This window comes from Sinocyclocheilus grahami, unplaced genomic scaffold (genome assembly GCF_001515645.1).
Source record: "Sinocyclocheilus grahami isolate Dianchi unplaced genomic scaffold, SAMN03320097.WGS_v1.1 scaffold146.1, whole genome shotgun sequence".
In the NCBI taxonomy this organism is placed as follows: Eukaryota; Metazoa; Chordata; class Actinopteri; order Cypriniformes; family Cyprinidae; genus Sinocyclocheilus; species Sinocyclocheilus grahami.
The window spans coordinates 1,327,641-1,341,656 of record NW_015505325.1 but is presented as its reverse complement, the minus strand read 5'-3'; the positions used below and the strand labels follow the sequence as shown (position 1 = coordinate 1,341,656).

Here is a 14,016-nt window from a genome sequence, read left to right as displayed (position 1 = left end):
CATATATATATGTGTGTGTGTGTGTGTGTGTGAATATAACAGAAAAAAAGAAATGTGTACAAGTTTGCAATAACTTGAGGGTGAGTAAATGACAGAATTTAAATTTTTGGGTGAACTAGCCCTTTAATTATCATAAATGAAAATAAATGTAATCATTTAACACGCATTTTTAATATATTTTTTAATTATTTAAATGGGCTCTATTACAAAGTCTTGATTTTGTTTTGGGGGTGTACTAGAACAGGTTCTAAAAACACATTATTTTTCCCATATTTTTCATTATTACAACAATGTAGACTCTCCCCAGTCTGGCATGAACAGCTCGAATAGTTCCTGTATCAAATGAAGGGAAAGCTAGCGTGTTTCCGACATATAACACTCGTGACATGTGACCAAGTGGTGACCCATATTGGAATTAGCGCTCTGCATTTAACCCGCAACCCCGGGGAGCAGTTGGGGGTTCGGTGCCTTGCTCAAGGGCACCTCAGCTCTCTGCCACCTTCAATGATACATTCACTCCCCCCACCTACAATCCCTGCCGGTACGGGATTCGAACCTGCAACCTTTGGGTTACGAGTCCGACTCTCTAACCATTAGGCCACGACTTTTGGTTTATGACTTTCGATATCACAAATCCCGGAAAATATGCGCTGTAGTCCAAACGAGTTGTTCGTTGTAGTTTTTGAAAAGTGATTTCTGTTAAATAAAATATCTGCTTTTGAAGTGGACTTTGAGCTTTGTAACTTTGCAGATCTTTTTTATGCTCAAACAGCAACATTACAGACTAACTAAAGTTGAAAAAGTGAAAGCATAATAGGACCCCTTTAAAAATTACTAATATTTATTAAAACATTATTAGTTAATTATTTAAAGGTGTGTTCAACAGGACCGTGCATTTGTAATGCATTATTAAGGTTTGCGTTTGGGTACTTTCTGGTCTTACACTCCAGATGACCAGAATTCTTAAATTGAAGCCTTTTGCATGTTAAACTAAATATGTAATTCAATGACTACGTTTACATGGACATCAGTAATCTAATTATTTACCTTATTCTAAATAAGCCAATATTATAATTATGGTGTTTACATGAGTTGCTTTTAGAATATTTCCTTTCATATTCCTATCCCATTTTACATGTTATAGTACATAGTTTGATAAATGGCACACGTCAATACATCCCCACGCGACGCCATCCGACGCCCCCTCCGGAATTTCACGTATAAACATATAGTTCGTCTTTGTGATGATGCCATGTACAGTTTTGGGTGTTTCATTTTTAATTTTATGAAAGCTTCAAGTGCAGTTCATTATTTGTATGTGCATACAGACGATGGCGGTGTTGAAGCAAAATGCGTTCGTCGCAAAATGCAGCAAAAAGTCCTACACAACGGTAATAATGTGATTAAGGTGTTTACATGTCTATACTGCACTTTAGTAATGCGACTAAAATAGGAATACTCCACATGTCTTAATTCGATTTCTGTTTACTTCGATTATGACTTTAGCCGGATTAAGGTAATAAAAAATCTCTGTTTACATGGTAGATTCTTAATCAGAGTATTGTCTTAATCGTATTAAAATCGGAGTATTGTTGTCCATGTAAACGTACTCAATGATGTCTTTGAAGATCTGGACCATCAGAGAGGTGTGACTGATGTGGCACCTGTTGAAATGGGCTCCAATTTCAAATGCTGGAAACCTGATACGCTCCATAAAACTTCTGCTTTCATCTGGCATTGCAGCATTAAAGTGACGTCTCGCTCTGCCGCCAACACAGCATTACAATACTTTGGCTGAGGACTATGTCTTGGACACTGGCAACTGATCCTACAGACAAATACTTCATGCTAAAACATAAGAGCAGTGATCAGAATGGGCTCTGTGGTATATGTGGGGTTTTACTGCTATGATCATGTGACCTAACAATCAGAACAATCCTGTAGTAACCCTGCCTCAAAAGCAGAGATAACAAGAACAGGTGTCCAGCAGAGGACAGGTGTTTCATATCGAAACAGAACAGAAGAAAAAAATCCACATAAAAACATACTAGGTATAGCAGAATGCAGGATATTAAGTTCATTCTTATTCAGTAGATGTAAATATTTGCTTTGACAATAACTTAATTCTAGTATGATTATTTACAAAATGTTATGACTTGATAAATTCTTCTGAAAATAATTTAAAATCATTTTCAAAACTTTATTTTACAATAATTTCAATGTGATTTATTGCATTCATTTTAATAGTTTAAACACAATAAATATTTCCCAAGTTAACATGATAAATTGTAAAATCTGTAGTCGCATCATGCCATCTGAAATTTGTTAATGATTTGGTTTGATTTGAAACATTTTTGTATGGATCATAACGGTTAAATTTTTTTTATATACATTTAACTGTTATTTAATGCTCATATGTTGCATACTCCACAATGACAAACTAGAGTAAAACTACTCACTCTCTCTCTGTTCACGTTCCTTTAAAATGGCGTCTAGCCATTTCTGCTTGTCCTCAGCATTCTTGGCCATGCACACAAACCATTTGTTTTTGGCCGTGTTGTGAATCTTCCAGCCACTGGTCACCGTGTAGTTGTTACTGTGATAGTCCGCTAGAAAGACAAAGTAAAAGAACATGAAAAACAACAAAACAGGTTAAACAATATCCATAAACACTAATAACATGACTACACCCATTGAATCACACAAACATTATATACAACACAACTACTACTTATATGGCATGCTAACAATAAACACTGCAAACAACTACATCAGTTTGTTGCTACATAATCTACATAAAGATGTTCACCAAGGGTCTACAAAAATCAGATCAGATCATCTAATCAAAATCATTTGCACCTTCAAATTAACCTTAAAAAAACTGGGAGGTCTCATTTCTGCTAAAATATAATTTTGTCAGCTTATTACCAAGGTTAAAAAGGTTCCCTCTTACCATTACTAAATGAGTTACTTCAACAATCCAGAAGCATCAATAAGGTAAAAAGGTTAAACTATCCCATTAGTGTGAGAAATCGTTAAAGATGCATTTTGGCACATGGCACTTCTCTCCCACCATTAAACCAAAGCCTGACAGAGTGTGTGAGTGAGGGGTTCAGACTGTTACTCATGGTCCAATTTTAACCCAGACCTGACAGCAGGTGAATTTTATGGAAAAATGAATGAGGTATGGAATAGGTAATGAGCAGTGGTTAATGTTGAGGTAGTATAAATGGATTTCAGACTGCTGAGAGGATCTGACAAAGGCTTTTAGCTCATATAAAACTGGAGAGAATTTATGGGTAATCGTATTAGGCACACAAGTCTGGTTCAGTAATAAACACCACCTAAGCATTATCTGATTGTTTTCAAATTAAAACAACAGCTCAGTCAAAACAAGCAGATTAGATTGCCATGCTTTTACATGTGAGAGCGATGAAAAACATGGAGTAATGTGAGAATATAGACATAAGTTGTTTTCGGTTGCCACATTTTTTCCCCTATTGCCACACATGATGTGCCATTTTATAACTGTTTCAAATGTGACTGATCCAATCAAAATTTAGAGTCAGAACTATACATTTTATATTACTTTTACTGTTTTGAATCTTGTTTTTCAACGCAAGACATATTACATATGACCATTACATATTATGGTGTTGCTTTTGCAGTAAAGTCAGCCTTTTATTGTAATTCATTTACTATAAATAATCCTATCTTTTGGTTTACAGTTTCCAAAAAAAAAGATAATTTGTAAAATATTTAATATTTAAAATAATAACAAATTATGATACTATTTATAAATAATATATATATTATTTATAAATATTATCATAATTTATGTTATTATTTTAAATATTAATACCCCACCCCCCCCTCCCTGGAAAATCACATACAAAATGGTACAGAAAAATAAGACTAAATTAATGTTCATAAAATTGCTATAAATGTATTTTTAGATTGTATATACCATGTACTATATCAGTGGTTCCCAACCCTGGTCCTGGAGCCCCCCCAACACTGCACATTTTGCATGTCTCCTTTCTCTGACACACCAATTTCAGGTCTTGGAGGCGACTAATGAGCTGATGATCTGAATCAGGTGTGTTTGATTAAGGAGACATGCAAAACATGCAGTGTTGGGGTGCCTCCAGGACCAGGGTTGGGAATCACTGTACTATATTATGTGAATTTCCAGCATAAAATATTAAACAAAATGACAAAATTACTCATAGCGTGATATATGATTTTGGTCATAACACCCACCCCTTCCAATCATTATTCAACACTAAACTGCCTTGAAATCTCCCTTGAAATACTGTAATCATAGAACTGCAATATGGCCGAAAATCTGAATTTCAAACTACCTTCCATCTTCACCCCCAGCATGTGAGTCATTTTATCTGTAACCATATCCAAGGCGGCAAAACACACCAGCTAAATGATGCATTTACACAGATGTGGAGCGTCATGTGACTCAAACCCTGATAAACATGACACTGAGAGACTGAAACACAAAACACAGTCTCACATTGGCCATATCAACTGAAGGGACGTGTGGTTTAGGCTGGTACTGTGACAACCCTATGGCTTGTTTTTCAGAAAGGATGTTATTCTTTGTGGCTCTGAGAAATAGAGAGAGAGAGAAGTTGCACTTCCACCCTGCTACTTAAGGTGTGGTGAAAGACTAAGAGCAAAAGGTGAGAAGAGCAGCCGTTACTTCCCTTGAGAGTTCAATTTCATGCTCGGCCCAACAGCTGAACGGCACCTTTGACGAGGGCCCCTCAACGGTCAGTGCAGCAGAGGTGCTAAATGCGAAGTGCATGATTCTGAGAAGCCATGCGTGATCTTATCTTCAGGACACAGAGTCGCTAATTCTACTGCATCAGCTGAAGTTCCCTTTAAATGGATTTGTTTGTTGCTTGTGATCTTCATAAGTATCACATGGTGATCATATGGAACAAAAAGGATATCACACAGGAAACACCCTTACACATCCCAAGAAAACGTTGCTTTGTACACTACCATTCAAAAGCTTTTTTTTTTTTACAGAAATTAATGATTCAGCAAGGATACATTAAATTGATCAGAAGCGACAGTAAATACTTTTACATTGTTACTGAATATTTCTACAGTATTTCAAGTAAGTGCTGTTCTTTTGAACTTTCTACTCTTCAAAGAATCCTGAAAAAATGTATCACAGCTTCCACAAAAATATTAAGCAGTACAGCTGTTTTCAACATTGACAATAATATGAAATGTTTCTTGAGCACAAATCAGCATATCAGAATGATTTCTGAAGGATCATGTGACACTGAAGACTGGAGTAATGGCTGCTGAAAATACAGCGTTGCCATCACAAGCATAAATTACATTTTAAAATATATTATTATTATTATATTATTACACAATATTAATGTTTTTATTGTATTTTTAATCAAATAAATGCAGTGGTGAGTTTAAGAGACTTCTTTGAAAATCATTACAAATCTTACGGACCCTAAATGTTTTAAGACTAGTGAATATTTGTGTGGCAGGATACAGACACAGTAGTTTCAAAAACTACTTAGCTGCACTGGAAACTCAACCCACTGATTTGAATAGGCTTTGAAGTTAGCATGTTGCTAAGCTAACAATTCAATACTCGAAGCAGCAAGAAAATACACATCACCTGTAAAACTGGGTAAAATAATGTATTTTTAATTGCACTAGAAAAGCACTAACAAACTCAAACCTACCAGTTCCATCTTCCACATTCTCGACCTCCATGACCTCAGTGTTGATGCGGCCTCTGAACACGTACTGCGGCCCGTTGATGGATTTTGTCCTTTTGGTGGATTTCTTCCCAGACACTCTGGATTTTTAAAGGGTGAAAAAATGAGACCAGTATTGTTTAGTTTCTACACATGATTCTGATGGCTGTTTCAGTGAAGTGTTAACAACTAGGGATAATAGCAATCTACTAGAAAACATGTTTATGCTTATGGTTATGCAGGTAGGTTACCAACATTACAGACAAGACTCAAAAGCATCTTTAAGGCCTAACCGGGACTTCCTCTTGCAGTAGACTAGGAGGTTGTCAAACAGGAAGAAGACCCGTTCCTGGATGTTTCCAGCTGATATCTTCAAAAGGTTGCCTTGGAGCAACAGTTCGGTGCAAATATCAGTCAAGTTCGTCCCCTGATGAACAAAACAAAGGAACATTTGTATTGATCTGGATAAACATGCATCTTCATGTGTCATGAAAAAAAGCAGTATAAGAGTTTCTACTATAAATATTCCAATTTAAATATTTTATTCAGAAGTGATTAGCTGCATTAGCTCATGTAGCAGAACACCGGCAGTTGAAAAAAAATATGAAAATGCTGCCAACATTTATACCTTTGGTTATTCTATCATCCATCTTTTCAACAAGTGCACATTAGATTTGCCTTTATTTGAAATTATTATAGTGAGAGCATCTAATTTCATTTAAAATAGTTCCAATCTGGTCATTAATCCAGACCTTCCATCTGTGTCTCAGATAAGAGGGGATGGTATCACAGACTGTGTCCTGTTCAATATCCAGTACCCTTAAAAATGTATTCCACTCGCTGTGGTTCGTGCTGACTCTGTACAGGATGTGATTTTCTATGTTCTGCAGGTGTGTGCGTGTGAGAGTGTGTTTGATAAGCAGACTCCATTTTCTCTGCTTAATCAATGGCGTGCCCAGACGGGTCAATTAGAGAGATGGGAATCTGCTTCCCGCTTGTTCTGCACTATTTACCTATAAAGGTGAAACACTCTGGACTAAATGGAAACTTAATGCATTTGGTTTTCAATCGGACCCCACATCCTGAAACACTCTATATCTGGGGTTAAATAAAGCCTGATTTTTAAGCCCTCATTTTATGTTGCTTTAAATGTTTAATGTTATCTATAAATGATCTCAGAAGAATTGAAACCTTGAAGGAATAATTCTATCATTCCAAACTCATATTATTTGCTTTCTTCTGTGAAATGTTCAAGAATGTACTTGCTGCTCTTTTATATACTGTATAATGAAAGTAAATGGATATCCAGAATGTCAAGCTCCATTATTACTAGGGCTGCACGATAAATCGCATGCGATATTTAACGCGCATATTATCAGTAAAGCCGGTTCTGTAATCAGCGGTAAATCTCCATCACGTGCGTGCCTTCACATTGAGCAGCATTAACTACACAGAGCCGTTGTTCACTGACGAGCTGCGCAAAACCACGTTCATATTTGCAAGATTTTTTTGCGCAGCTCGTCAGTCAACAACGGCTCTGTGTAGTTAATGCTGCTCAATGTGAAAGCACGCAGGTGATGGAGATTACTGAACCGGCTTTCTGACAAGATGCACGTTAAATATCGCATACGATTATCGTGCAGCCCTAATTATTAAAAAAAATATATATATAATAATAAAAAACATAAAAGTTTAATAAAAGTGGTGTATATACAGGTGCATCTCAATAAATTAGAATGTCGTGGAAAAGTTCATTTCAGTAATTCAACTCAAATTGTGAAACTTGTGTATTAAATAAATTCAATGCACACAGACTGAAGTAGTTTAAGTCTTTGGTTCTTTTAATTGTGATGATTTTGGCTCACATTTAACAAAAACCCACCAATTCACATAAATATTTAATAAAAAATATAATTAAAAAGTAAAAAGTAAACACTGTAACCAACAGAGCACTCAGTATTCTGGGAAGTTTGTGAGCATTGGGAATCATATTTTTTCAAATAAAGCCAAGGTAACACTCATTTTACACACAGCACACAGTGGAAATGACATGAATATGGCAGTGGGCAAATGCATAAAGCGCAGCATAATTTGAAATAACGAGTTTAAAGTTTGTCGATCGCGCGTCTCCAGTGAAGCTGAACTCTGCTCCTGTCCGCAAATGCACACTTCACAAGATCTCACAACTGGATCCGACTAAGTTTGCAAGGTTTGTGAAATTAAATGTTTATTAGTCATTCAAAGATTTGTTTAAATTATATAAATCTGTATTTGCTGAATGCTGACGGCAAACAAGAAAGTTTTATAATGTTTGCCTTCCTATTACTAATAATATAAAAGCAATCATTATGATACTTTTGTATACATTTTAATTCCTTTGTTTAACCGTTCTATCTGATTATTAGACAGACTTCTATCCGTATAGAACTGTTAACGACAACAGCGAACAAGAGGGAGAATGTGAGCACTGTGTGCGCCGTCCCGTCACGAACGCATCGGCAAAACAGGAAAACTTATCGGCCGATGCCGATATTTAAAAAATGCCAAATATCGGCCTTGGCGATATATCGGTCAACCACTACTTGTCATTTTATAGTTTGACAGCCCACATTAACTCTTATTACATGTTAAATATAAATGTGTCCAGCACAGTCTTTAACATTTCTTATTTTGTGTTCTACAGAACAATGAAAGTAATATGGATTTGGAACAACATCAGGTTGAGTAAATAATGGCAATTTAAATTTTTTATGGGCAGACTATTCCTATCAACAAATTTTAAAATATTTTAAATAATCCCCATCCTGTCATGCTTTGCAGGGATATTGAATGTTCACAGAGGCATGATGGGATTGGAAAATAACAACAGGAGCAAGAATGCACTCTATGCACTAAACTGAATGCACCGCCAACTATAGAAAATGCCCCACTTTGTACAACCACTCTGTACAGCATCGGATAAATCAATAAAGAGGGTTAATGGACATACACAGAGTGAGAGAAAAAGAGGATGGAGACAAAGTAACTATGGTATAGAGAAGATGACGGGAAAAAAAGAAGCGACAGAGAGACAAGCAAAGAAAGACAAGCAAAGAAGTGCTTAAGAGAAAGAGAGAGAGAGGAGGGGAGTTTGTGGTGGCACATGTTGCATGTTTAACTAAACCATAAGATCTCCATGGTAACGAGCCTTTGTGTTAAGACTTCCTCTTCCTGCTTGTGGTGTGTCCTAAGAAAATGTCATCAGAAGACAAGGCGACACTGATCATGTCCACATCAGTGATTCTTTCGAGGCTACGCTTAAAAATGTTCATAAACACAAAGCATACTGTCAAAGAGGAACTTCCCCAAAACAAAGAGTTTTTTAAAGAAACATTAAACCAAAATAACTGGTGCTGGTCTGTTCCTTTAAAACCATCAAACAGGAAAAAAAACACCATCTATGACAATGACCGATCATGTGACTAACTCACCTCCCAGCCCTCTATGTGTGACTGTAATATCTCAAGAGCCTCTAGTTTCTCCATCTGTCGCTTGGTCTCGTTGATGTTGCAGCACACGGCTTTCATGGCCTGCAGAGCCTTCTCTACCGCGGGGTAATCTGAATGCTTCTTAGAGGTCCTCTTCAAAAGTTCCTGAAGGACAAACAGCAGGTACATCCTTGTGTTACACACTTACACATCAACTATCTGCTGGTATGCTTCAGATACTGTCCACATGGGGCTATTAAGCAGTATTTAAATCATCAGTAAATCAAAACTGACCCCATTTTCTTTTGTGATATACGTGCATGATCTTATTCCCAAGTAAGTCGATGTCTTTGTAATTATAAATGTACACCTCCATTCCCCAATAGTTATATTATTTTAAACAACTTTCCTTAAGAAACAGTAGTGTATATATATATATATATATATATATAAGAAATAAACAATCAACTCATAATGCACATGCTTGTAAATTGCCATAGTGGAAAAGGGCAGTACTGAAGCAGTACCTTCAGAAGCAAAGGGTATTTACAGATCCTCTGGATGGGTGAGAGGAGATACCCCTCAAGAGGAACATCTGTGCTCTTCTTTCCACCTAACAACATGAGGTGCTGAAAAAACAAACACATGTTCTCATTTGCACAACATCCCATTAAACTGATTCATGTTGAGTGTACAGTGGGTTTCCATAGAAAGCATTGAAAGGCATACTCTCACATCCTGATTTGTACAGTAAAAAGTTTGGGTATCACTTTCACTTCAATAAGTTCTGGAGATACATCTATTTCCTGTGACAAGTTATTCTAGCCACTAATGTTTATTTGTTTTAATCACTAATAAAATCTATTGCAGGGTTTCATATATGAAACTGATCTGTCACAGGATGTGTGAGGGATCTTCATCAGAATATGATGTAATAAAAGAGACTGGACTTTTTGAAAAGGAAAGGTGCTTACCAGCAGGAAAGTCCGTACATGAGGGATCTTGTTAAGCTCCATCAGTAGTCTGAGAGCTTTCTCGTGGTTACTACAGTACTCGCCATACACAGAGAAACGGTCCCTCTGCAGTAGAGAGAGAGAGGAGTCAAAACACTTTAAAAACACTCTGGAGTCAAACTCTTTCTTTTCTTTTTTTTGGTGGGGGTGCGACCCTCGGATTTATAATTTTTTTGTTAGAAAGAAGGTATATTTTTCCGCATTCCCATTTATAAATCTCATGTTCAGGGACAAACTTTGTCCCAGGCTGGCAGGCCCTTTGATCCATCCATAAAAAGGCCCTGTGAATTTCAGCGAAATCCCCGCTCAGCTGATATGAAAAATACTAAACATATAATAAATATTTTAACCTAGAACCTATTTTAACTAGAATAGCTCAGTAAACCTCTTCCTTTAACCATTCTCTCAAATACTGAGCTGCTAAGTGACATAAAGGGGTGAATTCAGGTAGTGAAACTGCTAGAGATGCAACAAGGCACTGTCATTCGGCCCTACATTATCCGAAACAGCACAGGAAGTGAAATAAAAGAGCATAGATTTGCCTGAAAGCCACACCTTCTCTGTGGAGTGCAAAGCTAGGTGGAAATAAGAAGTTGCAAGCAAAAATAAATAAATAAAAGAAAGAAAAGCAACTCATCTTCAGACATTTAAAAGTGAGCAGTGCACACCTTTTATGATTAAAGAAGTGCACTGTTCACTTTTAAGAGCTTAAAGATAAGTTGCTTTTCCCCAAGTTTAATCCCAGCCAGCAGTAATTACAACAAATCTCTACTACATTACAATTTAAAAGTTTGACAGCTAGTCATTATTATTACTATTTTAAATTATCAAAACTAATTTAAGTATTATGTAGTGGCCAATAATAATAATAATAATAATAAATTACTAATTAATAAGGCCAAATCTGCACACTCCGGACAACAAACTTTTTAAAGAGTACTGTAAGACACTGGTTAACTGCTTTTCCTTCACAATATGGTCCAACTAACCTTTAAAAAAAATTATAATAAAATAAAATCCAGAAAGTCCAAAAGAACTGTTCATCTGGATCAAATCAGGGCTGAGGTGACAGTTTATTAAAGATGCATGTGGTGAAGGTAGGATGTCATTTATCCGAGCTCCACAGGAACAGACTGTGTAGGCACTGTAACCTTGACAGGGACACTGTGAATCCTGACGGATGAGGGTGCTTGAGGCATCCTGACAAAGCAGGAAACCGATACTGGGATTCCACAGGCACTGTGTGGTTGGACAGTAGTTGTTTGTTTTCCTCTTTATGATACATCTCCATTTTCGTGCTTTCTCCATTTACCCTCTTTATTTGTATGTGTGTGTTGTCTGTACATGTTTGTCTGTGTATATGTCTAGAGAGGGTCTGGCATTTGCATTAGTGTGTATACAGTGTGTGTGTGTCAGTACTCTGGTTGGGCCCTCAGGGCTCCAGACCTCAGCACCTGTAATGACAGAGTTTGGCAGCATCACACACCCTCATGCATGAACGAGGCGAACATCTGCCCTGGCATATGCTTCATAGCACCGTTCATCCAAAAAACACATACACATACACCGTGAGTCCAATTAAGAGGAAATTGACTGCAGTTTGAGGTTAAAACCTCAGAATGTTTCAGTGAACTTGGTCGAAGGTCACATACAAATGCCAAACCCAAAATGGCTTCTTTTGAGAACCATAGAAAGAGTTAAAGTGCCAGAATTAATGTGCATGGCTGACAGCCAACACTAAGAAATGAATTAAATCAATGTTCAAATCACAAATCATCATCATTACTACCATATTTCCATAGAGGGAAAAGTATTTTAATTTATACAGAACTGTTTAAATGGATAAAGAAGCTAGAATTGAAGACAGCTATTTAGACAACATTACCAATGTTTCCATAAAGTTGCAACATTAATGCATATGAAAGATCTGAATATTCCATTCAGTATTTTTAATTCAATATCCAAAAATTCTAATAAAAATACTTGAATAGTAACCCAGATAATATCATATCAAGCCTTCCAGAAACTGAAAAATGTAACAAACCAACTGACTAAAAATGGATCAAGTATTATCATGCAGTGATTTTGGACTGATATCCTTAAATAAAGTGGAGCAGACAGACCTTCTACTAAAACCCCTAGAGCTGCTAACTAAAATCATTATATACATTTCTTTCTTCTGTTTGAACTGAACATTTGTTGCTAAAATTGGAATTCTTTTATTGAACTACTGGTCACATGTCCGACAGGTTACACATTGAAACTTTTTTTTTTTTTTTAGAAAGACCACAGGGAGGGGAGGTAGTCTCGGGGCTGACAGTATTTTGAGAGAATGGAGGAGGTGACTGCATACAGATCTAGGATACTGGGAACGATCCCGCAATGGATGGATTGGGAATAACATTTTAATGGTTTGCAAGACTAATAAGCTCAAAAATCATAAATAAGAGCACTAGTTCAAAGATGATTTCAAATGTAATCTCATGGACTCACAAACTTCAGGAACACATGTCCGAGAGAATGATGCGCCTGGGGTTCAGGCTGCAAACAGGCATCCAGAGTCGAAAGAAACTCACAATGGAATTCCAAAATGGACTCGATGTTGGAAAACAAGATCTGCGTGAAAGAAAGAGACAATATTTAAGAAAATCCCTAAAAATATTTTTTTTCCTGCAAGAGCAAAGGCTCTTGACACTTTTCTCCAAAAAAAAAAAATTTAGACACCTAAGCCACACTTAAAAATGTTAAATGTTATTAATTTTAAAGAAATATCATTTATTTCCACATGGTTTGATCTTAAACACTTGATTTTAAGTGTCCAAGTATTATTGTAGCCACGGTATTTCTTCTAAATAATAATACTGCATGTAAAGGTTTTTTTTTTTTTTTACCTTGACCTGCTCTGGAGTGAGACATTGTTGGTTTTCTGCAGTCTGCCTTATTCTCTGGAGAAAAGCCTGTTGATTTTCATAAATAGAGAGAGATACAGAGGGAAAAAAGTTAGTGATTATAACATGGAATCACTGTGGTGTGGGGCAGATTTGTATGGTTGCCACACTTATGTTCATTTTTTGAAGTTCAATTCCTGTAAGTTTATACCCCCTTTCTGTCTGTAACTCTGACTGGAGACTCAACATTCATCTTCAGTGACAAACACACACAACAATGTCAAGTCAAACTCCGCATACTACACTGTCTACTGGAAATGGTTTAGCAAGCATCACATCAAAGAAGAAAAAAACAAGTGTCATAGATACATTTTCAGAGGCTTTACAAAGAGATCTTAACAGCACTTTACCCTGCAGTGCATACAGACTATGCGCTAAAACTGAAAGGATGGGAGGCCTTCTACACAAACATGCACACAAAACTATCAAATCAGAAACACAAAACTCAAAGTAATGATTTATATCTGCATTTACTGCACGCAAATATAGCAAAAAATTTTATAAACATTCAGTCATTATCAATGTAGGACTGCAAATCTTCAGCCTGCATTGTATATACATATAAAGCAGTATTTCCCAACATTTTGACTCCAGGGTCCCCATTATCGACAACAACAATATGACTTTTCCAGTTTTTCATTATTTACTGGACAAGGATTAAGGGCAAAAAATGTTAAAAATATTTTTTACTAACAATTTCTACTCCGTAAAATATAGAGCTTGGTATAACCAAAAAAAAAAGTATATTCATTATAAAAACACAGCTATATGATTTTATTAATTTACACGACTTTTCCATGAGTGGGAACCCTGATTCTTTAAAGAAAAGAAAAAAGTT

General features: G+C 36.3%; 1 protein-coding gene across 1 annotated transcript in view; it reads right to left on the bottom strand.

Moving 5' to 3' along the window:
* Positions 1-14,016, bottom strand: part of LOC107591805 (phosphatidylinositol 3,4,5-trisphosphate-dependent Rac exchanger 1 protein-like) — an 86,628-nt gene that overhangs the window by 41,710 nt on the left and 30,902 nt on the right. The window contains exons 2-9 of the mRNA XM_016281063.1: positions 13,122-13,187; positions 12,724-12,846; positions 10,192-10,296; positions 9,745-9,846; positions 9,221-9,382; positions 6,044-6,177; positions 5,736-5,851; positions 2,460-2,609 (exon numbers count right to left, since the gene is read on the bottom strand). Coding sequence (XP_016136549.1) covers positions 2,460-2,609; positions 5,736-5,851; positions 6,044-6,177; positions 9,221-9,382; positions 9,745-9,846; positions 10,192-10,296; positions 12,724-12,846; positions 13,122-13,187 — 958 coding nt within the window. The remainder of the gene's footprint in view (positions 1-2,459; positions 2,610-5,735; positions 5,852-6,043; positions 6,178-9,220; positions 9,383-9,744; positions 9,847-10,191; positions 10,297-12,723; positions 12,847-13,121; positions 13,188-14,016) is intronic.